A 21,248-nucleotide genomic window follows, 5' to 3' on the forward strand; every position below is an offset into this window, starting at 1 on the left:
GATTTTTCTACTTTAAAGGCTAATAATCTGATATTTATCCCAAATTATCTGCTGCTGCATTTAGATAACTGCTCCTTTTTACCATTTATAGCTCACTTTGGGATAGTAATTAGCAAGCCCTCTGAAGCTTTGGGGGAAAATATGATAATAGAGGAGCCTAAATATTACCCACAGTTACTTTTGTTGCAATAGGGATGATTATTTTTAAGTTTCTTCTTTCCACAATTAATGGCTTAGTAACTACTCAAATATACTTCCCTTTTAAGTAAAATCCTTAGTTTTTCTTTTGGTACAATAATTACCAACACAAGACTGACCCCTACTGGGAATATCTGTTCTTGTTATATGGATCATGACTTGGGAAAAGTGAAATAGCCTAAACCTCCTAGGGCCTTAAGAGATGACTTAATTCAATTCTCTGTGAAAAGGCAAAAGAAACTTTTGAAATCAAAACCATCATCTTAAATTGTATCTAATTATACTTAGTAGTTTAATAAGTAGGAAAGTGAAAGTGAAGTCGCCCAGTCGTGTCTGACTCTTTGCGACCCCATGGACTATAGCCTACAAGGCTCTTCTGTCCATGGGATTTTCCAGGTAAGAGTACCGGAGTGGGTTGCCATTTCCTTCTCCAACAAGTAGGAAGTTTTAAGAAATTTACAAATGATATCAGTATATGTTTTTATTAGTAAATGTTAATTAAATGTTAATTTGTCAGTAAATGTTCATTATTGCTTCAGATCAAACACTGAAGCAATATTACCCAATCAGATTTGAACACCCTGTACATTCTATTTAGAAAAGTCTTAAAATCCTTTCTAGTATCAAAAAGCTTTTAAAGGATTGGAGTCTTTTAAACCAAATTTGCATATGGACAAAATCCACATTGAATAAATTATGCAGAATCAGTAAGCAAGAAGGCTGATATCATTTTTTTGTTTTCCGTGTTCAGATCTTATGTGAAGTAGTTTTTCCACCACATGAGTCTAATCTTCAAAAGACTTTTCCATGGTGCCTTAGTTTTTTTTTTTTTAATAATGATTCTAAAACACACCTGATTTTAAAACTTCAGTCAGTTCAGTTCAGTTCAGTTCAGTCACTCAGTCGTGTCCAACTCTGTGACCCCATGAATCGCAGCACACCAGGCCTCCCTGTCCATCACCATCTCCCGGAGTTCACCCAGACTCACGTCCATTGAGTCAGTGATGCCATCCAGCCATCTCATCCTCTGTCATCCCCTTCTCCTCCTGGCCCCAATCCCTCCCAGCATCAGAGTCTTTTCCAATGAGTCAATTCTTCATGTGAGATGGCCAAAGTACTGGAGTTTCAGCTTTAGCATCATTCCTTCCAAAGAAATCCCAGGGCTGATCTCCTTCAAAATGGACTGGTTGGATCTCCTTGCAGTCCAAGGGACTCTCAAGAGTCTTCTCCAACACCACAGTTCAAAAGCATCAATTCTTCAACGCTCAGCCTTCTTCACAGTCCAACTCTCACATCCATACATGACCACAGGAAAAACCATAGCCTTGACTAGACGGACCTTTGTTGGCAAAATGACGTCTCTGCTTTTCAATATGCTATCTAGGTTGGTCATAACTTTCCTTCCAAGGAGTAAGCGTCTTTTAATTTCATGGCTGCAGTGATTTTGGAGCGCCAAAAAATAAAGTCTGACACTGTTTCCACTGTTTCTCCATCTATTTCCCATGAAATGATGGGACCTGATGCCATGATCTTCGTTTTCTGAATGTTGAGCTTTAAGCCAATGTTTTCACTCTCCTCTTTCACCTTCATCAAGAGGCTTTTTAGTTCCTCTTCACTTTCTGCCATAAGGGTGGTGTCATCTGTATACCTGAGGTTATTGATATTTCTCCCAGCAATCTTGATTCCAGCTTGTGCTTCTTCCAGCCCAGCATTTCTCATGATGTACTCTGCATAGAAGTTAAATAAGCAGGGTGACAATATACAGCCTTGACGTACTCCTTTTCCTATTTGGAACCAGTCTGTTGTTCCATGTCCAGTTCTAACTGTTGCTTCCTGACCTGCATACACATTTCTCAAGAGGCAGATCAGGTGGTCTGGTATTCCCATCTCTTTCAGAATTTTCCAGAGTTTATTGTGATCCACACAGTCAAAGGCTTTGGCATAGTCAATAAAGCAGAAATAGATGCTTTTCTGGAACTCTCTTGCTTTTAAAACTTAGGTACATAAATAAAGGTATCAGTAATTAGAGATAAACTGGACTCGTGGGCTCTCAGAAAGTCAGAGATTGCATTTTATCCCAGTAAAACTATTTTTAGCAGCACACTGTTCTGCTATCATGGTTAAGTTACCACTGTTGCTAAGATCCTTCAAAAGGTCACAAGTTCTTAGCGGAAACAGTGAGCAAAAGGCTTCTTTACTCCCATGTTGGATTAGCCTTACTAACTGATCAAAATAAAAGTACTTCAATTTAAAAAATCAAACATACTCTACCTATAAAACTAATCTTTAGTCCTTTAAAAAAAAATAAGACTTTGTTTTACTAGACTACTTAAGAAGACTACCATGTTATTACTATCAGAGAGATGCTGGCAGCAATGTGCAGAATCTGTGGGGGATGGAAGAGAAGAGAATAACTTGTTACATTCACTACAAAAGGCTCTGAGTACTGTAAGTGTCCTCAGTCTTGGCAAGGAGCCCCAAAAGAGGTATGATAAACTGACAGGACGTAGACAAATACACATATTCTTTTCTATTTTGAAATAGGCACAGTTTATAAAAAATACATTTTAGATTCTTGAAGCAAACAATTCACATAACAATTCTCCAAGATAGAATTTGCCAAAACTGTAAACAGATTTTTAACTAAATCTTAGATGCACTAGAAATGATGATACTTATGTAGCAACACAAATATGCCCTAAACCACTGAAAGTGACATTTTTTTATTGGGCTGGTAGCCTTTAGTTCCATTATTCTTCCCATTTTATTTCTTCAAATTAAAAAAGTTTGAACGTTAATCTTAAGTAGACACTGAAACACAAAAATTCCATCAGAAGTTACTCATTATACTATTAAATTACTGAATATATCTTCCACTTATTCCAGGTGGTGTATTTTTTATATAAGATTCAATAATAAATGCATTTTCAAGTTGATACAAATAAGCAAATTCTCTGTTAATGAATGTGGTCCCAAATTTCAAATCACTTGAATACCCAGGAGCATGTAATTTCTCTAAGGCTTGATAATCAGTTTATGTTGTTGTTTCATCACTAAGTCATGTCTGACTCTTTATGACCCCATGGACATGGACAGGCTCTTCTGTCCATGGGATTTCCCTGGTAAAATACTAGTGTGGGCTGCCATTTCCTCCTCCAGGGGATCTTCCCAACCCAGGGATCAAACCTGAGTTTCTTGCAATCCTGAATTGGCAGGCATTCTTTATCACTGAGCCTAGGGATTTCAAGGTAAATACTTTCTCTAAGGCTTGATAATCACAGTTTACATTTTACAGTAATTTGTTTGTATGGAAGATTCAATATGCAATGATATCAAGGTATTATACTTTTTTGCAGGTTATATGGCTTTAAACAAGGAAATGCAAGAATGATTCCAAATGCCATAAAATTAGAAAATCCAAAGAAATCAACCCTGAATATTCATTGGAAGGACTGATGCTGAAGCTTCAATACTTTGGCGGCCTGATGCAAAGAGCCAACTCGATAGAAAAGACCCTGGGAAAGACTGAAGGCAAGAGAAGGGGACAGCAGAGGATGAGATGGTTAGATAGCATCACCTACTCAATGGACATGAATCTGAGCAAACTCCAGGAGATAGTGAAGGACAAAGGAGCCTGGTGTGCTGCAGTCCATGAAATCAAAAAGAGTCAGATATGACTTAACAACTGAACAACAACAACGTGTCATTGTGAAGTGAATACTTCAAACATGCAAATACTATGATGATGGATAGACACACGGCTAAATTGTCTCTGACTTTAGTAGGTAATAACACTCTTACTTTACTCCAAGACTGTAATGTTTATAGGCTTTTATTCTTGAGGGTAAAAATAAAGATATAATGTGATACAGCTAAGCACATATAGGAAAATGTCTCTTTAACTGATTCCTCTTTTAATCATGATGAAAGATTTTTGTGACACTGCAAGATAGGAATATTTAGTTTCCTCTTCTTGTACATTCAGATGTGTATATCTTTCCTTTTCTCCTTTGCTTTTCACTTGTCTTCTTTTCACAGCTATTTGTAAGGCCTCCTCAGACAGCCATTTTGCTTTTTTGCATTTCTTTTCCATGGGGATGGTCTTGATCCCTGTCTCCTGTACAATGTCACGAACCTCATTCCATAGCTCAGATCTAGGCCCTTAAATCTATTTCTCACTTCCACTGTATAATCATAAGGGATTTGATTTAGGTCATACCTGAATGGTCTAGTGGTTTTCCCTACTTTCTTCAATTTAAATCTGAATTTGGCAATAAGGAGTTCATGGTCTGAGCCACAGTCAGCTCCTGGTCTTGTTTTTGCTGACTGTATAGAGCTTCTCCATCTTTGGCTGCAAAGAATATAATCGACCTGATTTCGGTGTTGACCATCGGGTGATGTCCATGTATAGAGTCTTCTCTTGTGTTGTTAGAACAGGGTGTTTGTTATGACCAGTGCATTTTCTTGGCAAAACTCTATTAGTCTTTGCCCTGCTTCATTCCGTATTCCAAGGCCAAATTTGCCTGTTACTCCAGGTGTTTCTTGACTTCCTACTTTTGCATTCTAGTCCCCTATAAAGAAAAGGACATCTTTTTTGGGTGTTAGTTCTAAAAGGTCTTGTAGGTCTTCATAGAACCGTTCAACTTCAGCTTCTTCAGTGTTCCTGATTGGGGCATAGACTTGGATTACTGTGATATTGAATGGTTTGCCTTGGAAACGAACAGAGATCATTCTGTCGTTTTTGAGATTGCATCCAAGTACTGCATTTCGGACTCTTTTGTTGACCATGATGGCTACTCCATTTATTCTGAGGGATTCCTGCTGCGATTGATGGGGTCGCAAAGAGTCGGACACGACTGAGCGACTGATCTGATCTGATCTTGTACATTAACGGTTCACAAATACCAGCTCTTTTTAAGTTACATTTTCTATAAGAAAGTACAGAAACTCTCTTCTAGAGGTGGGAAGCAGAATCAAGCTCCTGGACACCACAAATGCTAAGTCATGACCCTTATGTCTGTTACATTTGCTAGACCCCAGATATGACTTCCCTGAAGGAAGATGCAGGAACACAAAGTGCTGGGAGAAATTAGAATGATGAATGATTGAATTCATCACTAAGCTCATACACGTGGTATATTCAACCTGAAAAAAATTGCTGTGGTACTCTCAGATTTTCTATACAGAACACTCATTTGATAAATTCCTTACCACAGTCTCTCAGAGCAATGATAATATCTTGAATATTTTTCACTGATTATACCTAAAGATAAAAGCAATTATACATAAATATTAAAAATACCTTAAAAACCATATCTGTAAGTAAACACATAATTGCATCCGTACAGCTTCAAAGAAACAGCTTGTTTTCATCATTGTTGAAGTATTTTTTGTGGGAATTTGTGGAAAATACAATGGAAAACCATCAGCAGATATCTGTTCGAAGTGACCAGAAGAAACTGCAAGTAAATTTGGCAAAATGCTAGGTAAGACAGTGAAAACCCAAGTTCAATCCCTGGGTTGGGAAGATCCCCTGGAGAAGGAAACGGCAACCCACTCCAGTATTCTTGCCTGGAGAATCTCATGGACAGAGGAGCCTGGTGGGCTACGGTCCATGGGGTCACAAAGAGTCGGACACGACTGAGTGACTTCACTTGACTTGAAGATAGTGAAAACACTGCAAATCAAAAGGAAATTTGAGATATTAATTAGATAGAAAGACAGAAAGTTAGGCTGAAAAATAACATGTGAGCTTATACATAAGATCTTAAAAATGCTCATAAAAATATAAAGCACATTGTCTCCTTGGGAGATAATAAGACACCTTAGTAAGGAGCCTGGGCTGTGCAGTCAGACAGAGTTGGTTGTGACTGCTTATTATGTTACTTACAAGATGGGTAGTCTTGGGGAAGTTACCCAGTCTTACTGAGTCTGTTTCCTGACCTATAAAATGAATGTAAATTTCATATAGGTATTTAATAGCAAACTAGACACACCTAAAGGGAAAAGTGTTGAAATGGAAGAAAGACTGAAGAAATTACCCAGAATGCAGCACAGAAAGACAAAATTATGGAAGCTGGAGAAAGATAGAGGATAGAAAAGATCTAAAATATGTTTAAAAGAGATTCAAAACCAGAGTTGAGATTGTGACAAAGGCAGTGTTTAAAGTGACAGAAGATTTCAATCTTCTTAAAAGGTCCTATAAATCTCAAGTAGAATAGTTACTTAAAAACCTCATCATGTATGTTAGATATAGCATCAAAAAATGCAGATCACCAAAGACAATGAGAAAATCTGAAAAAAAGCAGTTTGCACAGAAAAGATACATTACCTACAGAGGAACGACAGCGTGGCAGTTTACTTCTCACCATAACACAAGCCGGCTAACAAAGAAATGATAACTGTAATATATTGTCACCCTGCTGATTTAACTTATATTCAGAGTACATCATGAGAAATGCTGGGCTGGAAGAAGCACAAGCTGGAATCAAGATTGCCGGGAGAAATATCAATAACCTCAGATATGCAGATGACACCACCCTTATGGCAGAAAGTGAAGAGGAACTAAAAAGCCTCTTGATGAAGGTGAAAGAGGAGAGTGAAAAGTTGGCTTAAAGCTCAATATTCAGAAAAAGAAGATAATGGCATCTGGTTCCATCACTTCATGGGAAATAGATGGAGAAAAAGTGGAAACAGTGTCAGACTTAATTTTTGGGGGCTCCAAAATCACTGCAGATGGTGACTGCAGCCATGAAATTAAAAGACGCTTACTCCCTGGAAGGAAACCTATGACCAACCTAGATAGCATATTGAAAAGCAGAGACATTACTTTGCCAACAAAGGTCCGTCTAGTCAAGGCGATGGTTTTTCCAGTGGTCATGTATGGATGTGAGAATTGGACTGTGAAGAAGGCTGAGCGTTGAAGAATTGATGCTTTTGAACTGTGGTGTTGGAGAAGACTCTTGAGAGTCCCATGGACTGCAAGGAGATCCAACCAGTCCATCCTAAAGGAGATCAGTCCTGGGTGTTCACTGGAAGGACTGATGCTAAAGCTGAAACTCCAATACTTTGGCCACCTCATGCTAAGAGTTGACTCATTGGAAAAGACTCTGATGCTGGGATGGGTTGGGGGCAGGAGGAGAAGGGGACGACAGAGGATGAGATGGCTGGATGGCATCACTGACTCAATGGACATGAGTCTGAGTGAACTCCGGGAGTTGGTGATGGACAGGCAGGCCTGGTGTACTGTGATTCATGGGGTTGCAAAGAGTCGGACACGACTGAGTGACTGAACTGAACTGAAGTGAATATCCTGAAACAAAATAACTATCAACCTGGAATTCTACATGCAGCAGAAATAAAAAATGAGGGCATCCCTTAGAGCAAGTATACACTTTAAAATGGTTAAAATGGCTGATTTTATCTTACCTATATTTTACCACAACTTTAAAAAATGTTAGATGTCAAATACCAAAAACCATTTAATTATGGTGCTAACCACTAAAGGTGTTAATTGTACGGTATGTGAATTGTATCACAACAAAGCTGTTTTATAAAAGAATAATAGCAGAGTAAAACATTTTCAGAGAAACAAAACCAACAACTTACTAAACATAAATTCTAAAGAATGTACTTTCAGAAGAAAAAAAGTGGTAAAATATGTAAGTAAGCCTAATAAAGACTATATGTAATAAAGTATTATGATCTTTAAACACAATAAAATTAAAATATATTACAACAATAATATCTAATTTGGGAGAGTGTTTTTAGTGCTTTCAAGTTCCTGAAGAGTCTGAGGAGGGTTAAAAGGTAATGACTAACTTTAAACTTTGATAAATTAATATGCAAGATGTAGTTTCTAGGGGATCCAATAAGATTAGAAGTGAGATGCTTATGTTCCAAGTTAATAGAAGAAAACATGAAATTACTTTTTAACTTCAAACAAAGGCATGACAGTAGAGACAAAGTGTTACAAAATATCAATACAGTTTTATACCAAAACATAAAGTAATTATATGAAGTATAATTTGTCTAAATCTTACAATTAAAAATAAAGACTATCAAGTTGGCTTCTTATTTAAAAACATATTCCAAGTATATGTTGTGTATAAGGAAAATAACTAAATTGTAAGAATGCAGAAACAGAGCAAACAAATGCATCACTAGAGACAGTGACATTTCACAATGGTTTTTTTAAAAAAGTGAAAGAGGGAAGGATGCAGGGAGGTAGGAAAGAAAGAAGTACAAAGTGTATTGTATCTGTTGCTTCATAACAAATCACCCTAGGATTAAATGGCTCATAACAGCAAACATTATCTCATATTTTCTGTGGTTCCAGATCCAAGCATAGCTTAGCCCAGTCTCTCACAGGCTACAATCAAGGTGTCAGTGAAGGCTGTCTTCATCACAAGGCTCAACCAACAGAGAATTCGCTTCCATCACCCACATGGCTGCTGGCAGGCATCAGAAGATCCACTTCCAAGATCACTCACACAGCTGTTGGCGGGCCTCCTATCCTCACAGCTATTCCATAGAGACATCAGTTCCTTGCCTGAGGGGCCTTTCCATAGGACAGTTCATGAGAGAACAGTTGGCTTCCCTCAGAGCAAGCCAGGGAGAGAATAAAAGAGAGGGCAAGCAAGATGGAAGCCAGGCTCTCTGTAATCTAATCTCAAAGATGATAGCCCAATCCCATTTGCCATATTCTATTTGTTAAAAGCTTCATGAGATCCAAAGCACAATCAAGGAGAGATTACACGAGAGCATAAACACTAAGACGCAGGGATCACTGGGGACATTTCAGACGCTGTCAAGTACAGAAATGAAAAAGAAAAGTGGCACCATTGCTTATTAAGTGGGAAATGCAGAAAGTCCAGAAGAATCACACTAGACATTCAGAGCTAATAGGAAAGTGTAGTAAGGCTGCTGACAACAAACATCTGTACACAAAGATTAGTTTATATTTACAATATATAAGCCACAAAAAGAAAATGGAAATTTTAAAATAATCCCATTTACAATAGGATCGAGCATTAAGGTATTTTTAAGGTAAATAATAACTGCTGATGCTAGGGAATTTTGATACAAACTTTTTTTTTAAAGTATCAAATATCTGACAAGAAATCTAATTTAAAAATTGCAAACCTTTACAGAGATATTTAAATTTCTCACTTATTCTAAAATAGAGGGATAAACCAAGTTCATGGACTAGAAAACTTAATATTGCAAAGTTAGCAATTCTTTCCAAGTAGATTTATACGTTCAATATGATTAAAATCTCAACTCTGTGTGTGCATGTGTGTGTAGCTTGCTAAGCTATTAAAATCTGAACAAAGGTGAAAGAAGTCCAAAACCCATGAACTGATGAAAAAGCCGTATTAATAGTGCAATGTAAAACCACAATGAGATACCATTACACATCTACCACACCGACAATTCACACTCTGACCACAGCAAGTTTTGGTGAGGATGGTACACTGCTGATGATTAACTGGGGCACAACAACTTTGAAAAACTGGTTTTATCCACTCCTCAATTTCACATGTAGGTATGGTTATGTTTTATGATCTCTCCATAAGTATGTTATACATAACAACAAAAAGAGTAATTTTAAGGGGAAAAAAATTAAGAAAACAGAAAACAGTAACATATATTTCCAAAGATAAGCAATAGAAGAGGAGACGTTGAAGTTGATTCTACCTTGGGGAGTAAATGAAAAATAAATAAAGCAAAAAGTCCTTACTATTTACTCTAAACACAATTCCAAGGTCGAAGAATAAATGCTGAAACACTAACAATTTCCCAGTACTTTCCTTATTGGCAAAATAAGGAGTACTCAAACCAAAAGGAACACTTCTTTTCATCTCTGAGGGGGCAATATCAGAGTCAATTGCAAGAGGCATTTTGCTACAAAAGAACAGGGGCAGATCTCAAGTGCAAGGAAAAATTAGTCCAAACAGCAGAGCAAGCCAACTACTGAGTGTTGCTCTTTTAGCTTTTTGGGTAATCACTCTTTAGAAAAAGCCTTCAGATGCTCTATAATTTAAGTGTACCACTATTTGCAAGAGGGCAAAGCAAAGCAAAAGAAATAGACAAATCATCTCCTATTGTAAGTCTAGTACAAAAGCCCAAACTCACTTCTTACTTTATCATAGAAATAAATGATTGATATGAAAACACTGGCTAAGGCAATGATACTTAGCATTTGAAGATGCTCACTGACTGACCTAAATAAATGTCAAAAAAGAAACGCCAAGTACAGTATTAAAAAGAATGGCTTTTATTTACATTCCATTTACTTTAAAATGTTAAGGATGTTGGGGAAAATATACTTATAAAGGAAGTAGTCTCATTTTACTTAACCCATTTGTTTTTCATGAAACAACAAAGATTTGACTTAGAATCACAGGGCTAATGAGACTGAAAGAATTTATCCAGTTTAATTTTCCATCCTTAGCCAAGACTGAAATTATACCACTGTAGGCACAAGAAAATCTACTTCACATACAAATAAACACCAACTAATATGTACATCATAGAAGAACCAGCTTTCATAAAATCTGTCACAACATCCAACAAATCTGCAATAAAAGACACAGCTACTGTAATAAAGAACATGAAGAATCTTGGTGCAACAGTGAAAAACAATTTATATACCAGAAACCACAACTGGCTATTAGGTCAATAGCATCACAGTAACAGTACCCAGTGTCTTTCTCATTCAAGTATATACGAGACTCTTCAGTCATGATCATCACAGACATCAGTAACTAGGATGTACACACAAATATTTTACAAACACAATAGAAAACAACAAATAAAAAAATGAAGATACCTTAAATTTTTAACAATTACAAACATGTTAACATTACCACTACATATAGTTGTCTCATTATTTTTAATAGATTGGTACCCTTTAAAAATAGCACAGAGTTTTATAAAAATACTGATAATGGCTCAATGTTTCTTGGAGTCAGGAAATCTTTGTATTTATAATTCAGTAGTCTGTGGTTTATGTGCCTCGTTCTTCCACCACCAGAATCCTATAGCCAATCATCTACTCAAAACAACAGCAACAACAGGTCTCTATCCAAGTATTACATCCGAAAACTTCTAGTTCTTTGAAATGGTTGGAAGGGGTTTTTTAGCGCCCACATCAGCAGCTGTGGTTTTGCTTTAGGTTTTTCAGGAAACAGAAGAGCTTCACTTTCTGGTGTAGGAAATCGTTCTTGATAGACTTCAGGATATGATTTTTGAAACTAAAAAACAAAAAAGATCCAAGAAGAGTCAAAAGGAAAAAAAGATAAAAATCAATAAAATTGGGCACTATAATTTTAAAATAAGTTTAATAATTTTAAAATAAGTTTCTGATCTGATACTTTCCTATTTTTGTTTGGTTTTAATATTTACTGCTTTCCATCAGAAGAGAGAATAAGAAGAAAACAGATCACAAGTTCTCATCAATATAAATCCATCTCTTTTTGTTAAATAAATCACTGAATTCCACCTTCTATAGATCTGATTCATCTTTAATTTGATCTAATGGTCAAATAAATGTCTCACATAGTCATACCTCTTAAAATTTCTCCCCTGCTAACTATAAATAGACCTCCCTTCTAAAACAGTCACAAGTAACTCTGACTGATGCTCTACATGGTTAAAGAAAATGTTAAAAAAAATTTCCCTATCTCCCTGCTTCTCCAACTCAGCTCCACAGGCTTCTACCCAAATGGAAGAAAAAGCATACTGGTATACACTATTTTACAAAAATTTTATGAATAAGGAGTACGTATTTCCTTTGATCCTCACCACTGAACTCTTCTCCAAAATTGCTGAGAAAAATACAATGGGAGTCTAGAAACCTCATGCCCTATGTGTGTATACATACATGCCCTATGTAACTCTCATGCCCTATGTATACATATGTGTACCTATATGGTGTGATCAGAAATTAAGCTATGCAGGATTCAGTCTCTAAAAATAAATACCACTGACTTGCTCTTGAATCAATACTTTAAAAATGATGAAGATAGATTCTGAACTAACACAACACTGTAAATCAGCTACACTTCAATTTTTTTAAAAAGATCAAGTTAAAGGTATTCTCAGTTGAAAACTAGTCAAACTGTTGAAAGCCTTGTTCTTTAATAGGAACTAAACTTTTAATGATGCCAGAGGAAAGAAACCAATTTGATACTGGCTTATCTAAAACAGAAGACTTTCAAAATTCTGGACATTTTACACTTGTGAACTCAGTCTGATTTGCCTTAAAAAAAAAAAAGAAAGAAAGAAAGAAACTGTCCCCATTTATAGCTTCTCTGAATTTAAAGCAACTGCTCTACTAATTCTCATCATCAGTTCAGTTCAGTTCAGTCGCTCAGTCGTGTCCAAAGCTTTCTGACCCCAAGACTACACCCTGTCCATCACAACTCCCGGAGTTTACTCAAACTCATGCCCTTTGAGTCGGTGATGCCATCCAACCATCTCATCCTGTGTCATCCCCTTCTCCACCTGCCTTTAATCTTTCCCAGCATCAGGGTCTTTTCAAACAGTCAGCTCTTTGCATAACGTGGCCAAAGTATTGCAGTTTCAGCTTCAACATCAGTTCTTCCAATAAATATTCAGGACTGATTTCCTTTAGGATGGACTGGTTTGATCTCCTTGCAGTCCAAGGGACTCTCAAGAGTCTTCTCCAACACCACAGTTCAAAAGCATCAATTCTTTGATGCTCAGCTTTCTTTATAGTCCAACTCTCACATCCATATATGACTACTGGAAAAACCATAGCCTTGACTAGACAGACCTTTGTTGGCAAACTAATGTCTCTGCTTTTCAATATGCTATCTAGGTTGGTCATAACTTTCCTTCCAAGGAGTAAGCATCTTTTCATTTCATGGCTGCAGTCACCATCTGCAGTGATTTTATAGCCCCCAAAAATAAAGTCTGACACTGCTTCCCCATGAAGTGATGGGACCAGATGCCATGATCTTAGCTTTCTGAATGTTGAGTTTTAAGTCAACTTTTTCATTCTCCTCTTTCACTTTCATCAAAAGGCTCTTTATTTCTTCACTTTCTGCCATAAGGGTGGTGTCATCTGCATATCTGAGGTTATTGATATCTCTCCCGGCAATCTTGATTCCAGCTTGTGCTTCTTCAAGCCCAGCGTTTCTCGTGATGTACTCTGCATATAAGTTAAATAAGCAGGGTGACAATATACAGCCTTGACGTACTCCTTTTCCTATTTGAAATCAGTCTGTTTTTCCATGTCCAGTTCTAACTGTTGCTTCCCGACCTGCATACAGGTTTCTCAAGAGGCAGGTTAAGTGGTCTGGTATTCCCATCTCTTTAAGAATTTTCCACAGTTTGTTGTGATCCACACAGTCAAAGGCTTTGGCATAGTCAATAAAGCAGAAATAGATGTTCTTCTGGAACTCTCTTGCTTTTTCGATGATCCAGCGGATGTTGGCAATTTGATCTCTGGTTCCTCTGCCTTTTCCAAAATCAGCTTGAACATCTGGAAGTTCATGGTTCATGTATTGTTAAAGCCTGGCTTGGAAAATTTTGAGCATTACTTTACTACCATGTGAGATGAGCTCAATTCAGCAGATAAACTGAGCATTTTTGGCATTGCCTTTCTTTGGGATTGGAATGAAAACTGACCTTTTGCAGTCCTGTGGCCACTGCTGAGTTTTCCAGATTTGCTGGCATATTGAATGCAGCACTTTCACAGCATCATCTTTCAGGATGTGAAATAGCTCAACTGGAATTCCATCACCTTCACTAGCTTTGTTTGTAGTGATACTTCCTAAGGCCCACTTGACTTCACATCCAGGATATCTGGCTCTAGGTGAGTGATCACACCATTGTGATTATCTGGATCATGAAGATTTTTTTTGTATAGTTCTTCTGTGTATTCTTGCCACCTCTTCTTAATATCTTCTGCTTCTGTTAGTTCCATACATTTCTGTCCTTTATCGAGCCCATCTTTGCATGAAATGTTCCCTTGGTATCTCTAATTTTCTTAAAGAGATCTCTAGTCTTTCCCATTCTATTGTTTTCCTCTATTTCTTTGCACTAATCACTGAGGAAGGTCTTTTTATCTCTCCTTGCTATGCTTTGGAACTCTGCATTCAAATGGGTATATCTTTTCTTTTCTCCTTTGCTTTAGCTTCTCTTCTTTTCACAACTATTTGTAAGGCCTCCTCAGACAGCCATTTTGCTTTTTTGCATTTCTTTTTCTTGGGGATGGTCTTAATCCCTATCTCCTGTACAATGTCACGAACCTCCCCCCATAGTTCATCAAACACTCTGTCTATCAGATCTAGTCCCTTAAATCTATTTCTCACTTCCACTGTAGAATCATAGTGAATTTGATTTAGGTCATACCTGAATGGTCTAATGATTTTCCCTACTTTCTTCAATTTTAGTCTGAAATTTGGTAATAAGGAGTTCATGGTCTGAGCCACAGTCAGCTCCTGGTCTTGTTTTTGCTGACTGTATAGAGCTTCTCCATCTTTGGTTGCAAAGAATATAACTAATCTGATTTCGGTGTTGACCATCTGGTGATGTCCATGTGTAGATTCTTCTCTTATGTTGTTGGAAGAGGGTATTTCCTATGAGTAGTATGTTCTCTTGGCAAAACTCAATATTAGCCTTTGCCCTGCTTCATTCCGTATTCCAAGGCCAAATTTGCCTGCTACTCCAGGTGTTTCTTAACTTCCTACTTTTGCATTCCAGTCCCCTACAATGAAAAGGACATCTTTTTTGGGTGTCAGTTCTAAAAGGTCTTGTAGGTCTTCACAGAACCATTCAACTTCAGCTTTTTCACCATTACTGGTTGGGGCATAGACTTGGATTACCGTGATATTGAATGGTTTGTCTTGGAAACGAACAGAGATCATTCTGTCATTTTTGAGACTGCATCTAATTACTGCATTTCGGACTCTTTTGTTGACTATGATGACTATGTTGACTATGTGGGACTCTTGTCCACAGTAATAGATATAATGGTCATCTGAGTTAAATTCACCCATTCTAGTCCATTTTAGTTCTCTGATTCCTAAAATGTCAATGTTCACTCTTGCCATCTCCTGTTTGACCACTTCCAATTTGCCTTGACTCATGGACCTAACATTCCAGGTTCCTATGCAATATTGCTCTTTACAGCATCAGACCTCGCTTCCATCACCAGTCACATCCACAACTGAGTGTTTTTGCTTTGGCCCCATCTCTTCATTCTTTCTGGAGTTATTTCTCCACTGATCTCCAGTAGCATACTGGGTACCTACTGACCTGGGGAGCTCATCTTTCAGTGTCCTATCTTTTTGCCTTTTCATACTGTTTATGGGATTCTCAAGACAAGAATACTGAAGTGGTTTGCCGTTCCCATCTCCAGTGAACCACATTTTGTCAGAACTCTTCACCATGACCCATCCGTCTTGGGTGGCCCTACACAGCATGGCTCATAGTTTCATTGAGTTAGACAAGGTTGTGATCCATGTGTTTAGATTGGTTAGTTTTCTGTGATTGTGGTTTTCAGTCTCTCTGCCCTCTGATGGAGAAGGATAAAAGGCTTATGGAAGCTTCCTGATGGGACAGACTGACTGAAGGGGAAACTGGGTCTTGTTCTGATGGGCGGGGCCATGCTCAGTAAATCTTTAATCCAATTTTCTGTCGATAGGTGGAACTGGGTTCCCTCCCTGCTATCTACCTGGGGGAGGTAATGAAGATAATGGTGACCTCCTTCAAAAGATCTCATGCATGTACTGCTACACTCAGTGCCCCCAACCCTGCAGCAGGCCACCGCTGACCCACACCTCTGCTGAAGACTCCTGGACACTCATAGGCAAGTCTGGGCCCATCTCTTGTGGGCTCACTGGTCCTTTCTCCTGGGTCCTGGTGCACAATGTTCTGTTCGTGCCCTCCAAGAGTCTATTTCCCAGTCCTGTGTAAGTTCTGGCAGCTCTATGGTGGGGTTAATGGTGACCTCCTCCAAGAGGGCTTACAATAAATTCACATCAAACCACATATCAAACCCAAGGACAAATATTAGAGAATAGCCTCATAAATGAGGATCTCAATAATGGTAAAAGATCTACAGTGGAGACTAAAGATCTGGAAAACTGACCACAGTTGTGTAAAGTAATACATGAAACGAATAATAATACTTTCAAAACTGCTCTGTCTCAGAAGATAAGATTCATATGAAATCTCTTAAAACAGAGAATAAAAAGGAAAAAACAACATAAGAACAGTAGGGAGAAGAAATGACTTAGGAAGAATACCCCTTTTACCTGCTTCAATTTTTTCTTCTTTTCTTTGCTGGAGAGTTTGGCATCTGTGATGACTTCCTCCAACAAGGCTGCCAGAGGTTCCTGGGAGCCATATGCTCTTTGGTATTCAAATTCCTCTGGGCTGATTTGACGGCAAAATGATGGAGCAGATAAAGTAATATCCATGTCAGCTCCTGGGTATTTTATCTGAGGCAAATGGATTATTAGTGAAAGTACATTTTCAAATAAATTACAAAAACTAATTCAGATAGTACAGCGTATCTCCTAGAAGGAATGCTATGACATTCATGGGGAAAACTCTATAATGAAAAGTAAAAGTGTTGTGAAAATAACCATACTACCAAATGTAATCTACAGATTCAATGCAATCCCTATCAAATTACCAATGACAGTTTTCACAGAACTAGAACAAAAAAATCTCACAGTTCATATGGAAATACAGAAGACCCCTAATAGCCAAAGCAATCTTGAGAAAGAAGAATGGAGCTGGAGAAATCAACCTTCCTGACTTCAGACTATACTACAAAGCTATAGTCATCAAAACAGTATGGTACTGGCACAAAACCAAATATAGACCAGTGGTACAAGACAGAAAGCTCAGAGATAAACCCATGCACCTACAGTTACCTTATTTTTGACAAAGGAGGCAAAAATATACAATGGGGCAAAGATAGTCTCTTCGGTAAGTGGTGCTGGGAAAACTGGACAGCTACATGTAAAAAACAAAATTAGAACACTTCCTAACACCATACACAAAGATAAACTCAAAATGGGTTAAAGACCTAAATGTAAGACCAGAAACTGTAAAATTCCTAGAGGAAAACATAGGCAGAATACTCTATGACATAAATCACAGCAAGATACTCTATGACCCACCTCCTAGAGTAATGAAAATAAACCAAAAAATAAACAAGTGGGACCTAATTAAACTTAAAAGCTTTCACAGCAAACTATAAACAAGGTGAAAAGACAACCCTCAGAATGAGAAAAAATAATAGTAAATGAAACAACTGACAAAGAATTAATTTCAAAAGTATACAGGCAACTCATCCAAGTCAATACCAGAAAAACAAGCAATCCAAACAAAAAATGGGCAAAAGACCTAAACAGACATTTCTCCAAAGAAGACATACAGATGGCTAGTAAACATATGAAAAGATGCTCGACATTGCTCATTATTAGAGAAATGCAAACCAAAACTACAATGAGATATCACCTCACACTAGTCAGAATGGCCATCATCAAAAAATCTACAAACAATAAATGCTGGAGGGGGTGTGAAGAAAACGGAACTCTCTTGCACGGTTGGTGGGAATGCAAATTGATACAGCCACTATGGAGAACAGTATGGAGTTTCCTTAAAAAACTAGGAATAAAACCACCATATGACCCAGCAATCTCACTATTAGGTATATATGCTGAGGAAACCAAAGTTCAAAAAGACACATGTAACCCACTGATCATTGCAGCTCTATTTACAATAGATGGGACATGGAAGCAACCTAGGTGTTCATCAACAGATGAATGAATAAAAAGGCTGTAATACATATATATGTGATGGAATATTACTCAGCCATTAAAATGAATGCATTTGAGTCAGTCCTAATGAGGTGGATGAACCCAGAGCCTATTATACACAGTGAAGTAAGTCAGAAAGAGAAAAACAATTACCATATACTAACACATATATATGAAATCTAGAAAGACGGTACTGATCAATCTATTTGCAGAGCAGCAATGGAGACACAGACATTGAGAACAGATTATGGTCACAGCTTGTTGGGAGGAGGAGAAGGAGAGGGTGGGGGGTATGGAGAGAGTAACATGTAAAATAGATAGCCAGCAGGAATTTGCTCTATGACTTAGGGAACTCAAACAGGCTCGGAAACAACCTAGAGAGGTGGGATGGGGAGGGAGGTGGGAGGGATGCTCAGGTAGGAGGGGACATATGGAGGTAAACCTATGGCTGATTCATGTTGATGTTTGATGGAAACCAATGAAATGCTGTAAAGCAATTATCTTTCAGTTAAAAATAAATAAATTTTAAAAATTAAAAAATAAAATGAATTTATAAAAAAAGAAAAGTCCTTCCATAATGACAAAAAAAATTCATATAAGCCACAGTTTTAAACAAGAGTTTTTGCCTCTTTAAGCCTAAAAGCCATTTTCATAAGCAAATAAGCCTTGTGCCCTCTACTAATAACATCTGAAATTTACACATAAACTAATAAACATGTCGACTAAAATGATTCCAAACACATAAGACGAGCTATGTAGGTTCTTCTCACATCTGCAGAGTCTGCTTCCCCATCCCTTGGGGACGGGCAGAGGCACAAGTTCTAGCCCAGATGCTGTGGACAGGAGAGTACTGCACCCACCCCATCTCCAAACACGTTCCAGTAGGAAACAAGTGAAAACAACCGTGCAGACACTGCACAGGGCAAAAGGGAGAGGGGAGACACGGAGGGAGAAGGCGCCAAGATCTGTACAACAGGAAGATAAAAACGTGCACTAAAAACATTTAATTTCAGAGTCCAAGGAGTTCGTCTTCTCAAAAATATAGTGCATATATATATATATATATATATATATATATATATCTCACCTACTGTTCTTCTGTGGTGGATAAGATTCCTACCATTACATTCACATCTTTGGTTTAAGATTTTTTTTTCCAAAAGCTACAGTTAAAAATAAATGTGTTGCCAAGAAGGGGTATTTCATCAAGTACATTCCATGCGTTGGCACCAGTTTACCAGGTCATTTAGACAACCCGAGAGAGAAAGAGAGAGAGAGAGAACAGACCCATAAGGAAAAGGGGCACACACTCAACACTTAATTTTTATTTGAACCAGGAAGTCCGAAAAAAGCACCAGAAGAGCCAGAATAAACGGTGAGGCCCAAGTAAAATGTACCAGGCTGAAGCCTAGGAAATGAGAAAAACAACAGATACCTATGCAAGAGGAAGAGGGTTACAGACGAGGCCAACAGAAGGTAGGTGTCAAAAACAATGCAGATCTCACTGCTTATCTATCCCAGGGTCAACCATGAAACTGCCCCAAATAATTCACCAGAACATTCCAGGTAACACTTCATTTTCAGAAAGGCATGACCCCAAATATTATATGACAGAGAGGCCTGTGTGAGAGAAGAGAGATCTATAGATTCTGAGGGCAAAAACAAACAACTTTTTGGCTATTTGAGTGTGTACTTCTAAGAGAGAAAATGTAACTGGACAACCAGATAGTTATTGATTTTATTCAGGGCCATTGCTATGCCCCTTCACAGGATCACACTGCTTTGCAGTTAAGTTCATCACCTCTCAGCCTTCTGCTCTTCAGCTGACAGAGAAGAGCTCACAGGGCTGTGCCGTGTGAACACACAAGTCCAAGACACAGAGTAACAGAGTCACTGCCTGCAGCGTTGCTTGCAGAAATGCAGTGAAAGTTATTATGTTTTCCTTTTTATTTTTATTTTAAAGTTTGGCTCATAAAATATCAAGGGGAGGTGGGAGATTAAACTAAAACAACAGTAAGATTATACTTTCACTCATTCAAATGGCAAAGGTATGTATGTTAATAAATAATACCCAAAGTAGGCAGGGGTGTAAAGAAATGAATACTTTCTTACCAATGATGGGAATGCAAACTGAAACAATCACTCAAAACAGAAATTTGACAGTATGCAATCAATGTTTAACACACATTCATGATCTTTGACCATGCAATGCCACGCCTAGGAATTTATTCTTAGAAAATAATCAGAGGAGCTAAACAAGAAAAAAACTTAGCTATAAAAAAGTTACTGTTATAATGCTTGCAAAAGAGAAAAAAAATGCAAACCATCTAAATACTAAACCAAAGAAAAACATTTAAATAAAATATGGCATATCTCTATTATAGAATATTATATTACTAATTATGATATTATAGAATATTAATTATAATGATTCTATGGAATAATCTAACAATAATGTTAATAATAACAACAGCAGTACCAAATGAGGGCTTACTGTGTGATAAACATTATTCTAAGCACTTCATATGTGTTAAACCATTCAATCCTCAAGATAGCCCTAGAGGTAGGTATTAACTATTGTTATCCCGTTTTACGGATGAGAAAAGAAATGTTCAGACAGATGCTAAAGCTGAGAGACGTTGTGTGTGTGTGTGTGTGTGTGTGTGTGTGTGTGTGTGTGTGTGTGTCTCCTTAGTTGCTCAGTCGTGTCTGACTCTTTGTGACCCTATGGAGTGCAGCCCACCAGGCTCCTCTGTCCATGGGGAGTCTCCAGGCAAGAATACTGGAATGGGTTGCCATGTCCTCCTCCAGGGGATCTTCCCAACCCAGGGATCGAACCTAGGTCTCCGACATTGCAGGTGAATTCTTTACTGTCTGAGCCACCAGGGAAGCCCAGGAATGGGAATGGGCAGCCTATCCTTTCTCCAGGGCATCTTTCCAACCCAGGAATCGAACTGGGGTCTCCTGCATTGCAGGCGGGTTCTTTACCAGCTAAGCTACCAGGGAAGCCCCAAGAGACATTACAAAACATGCCACAGTCACACAGCTAATAAAGGGCACATTAGAAATTCAAATACCATTTAGCTTGAGCCTGTGCTCCTGGCCATTTTGGGACAATCAAGAATATTTAATGATATGGAGACTTTTCTTGCTGTATTGTTAAGAGAAAGTAGGTAACTTTCTTATAAAGTAAGTTATAAAAGAGGAATAAAAGAAGGAGAGATGGAAGGAAAGGAGGGA

General features: G+C 37.9%; 1 protein-coding gene across 3 annotated transcripts in view; it reads right to left on the bottom strand.

Annotated features, from left to right (window-relative positions):
• Positions 1-10,454: 10,454 nt before the first annotated feature.
• Positions 10,455-21,248, bottom strand: part of DEPDC1B (DEP domain containing 1B) — a 104,026-nt gene continuing 93,232 nt past the window's right edge. For all 3 annotated transcript variants that reach the window (XM_086361856.1, XM_086361855.1, XM_086361857.1), the window contains 2 exons: positions 16,491-16,676; positions 10,455-11,456 (listed from right to left, as the gene is read on the bottom strand). In XM_086361856.1, the coding sequence (XP_086217982.1) occupies positions 11,295-11,456; positions 16,491-16,676 (348 nt within the window). In that variant the 3' untranslated portion in view covers positions 10,455-11,294. The remainder of the gene's footprint in view (positions 11,457-16,490; positions 16,677-21,248) is intronic.

This window comes from Bos grunniens, chromosome 20, assembly GCF_055505025.1.
Source record: "Bos grunniens cultivar Pamir isolate PY7600 chromosome 20, Bosgru_T2T1.0, whole genome shotgun sequence".
Lineage (NCBI taxonomy): Eukaryota > Metazoa > Chordata > Mammalia > Artiodactyla > Bovidae > Bos > Bos grunniens.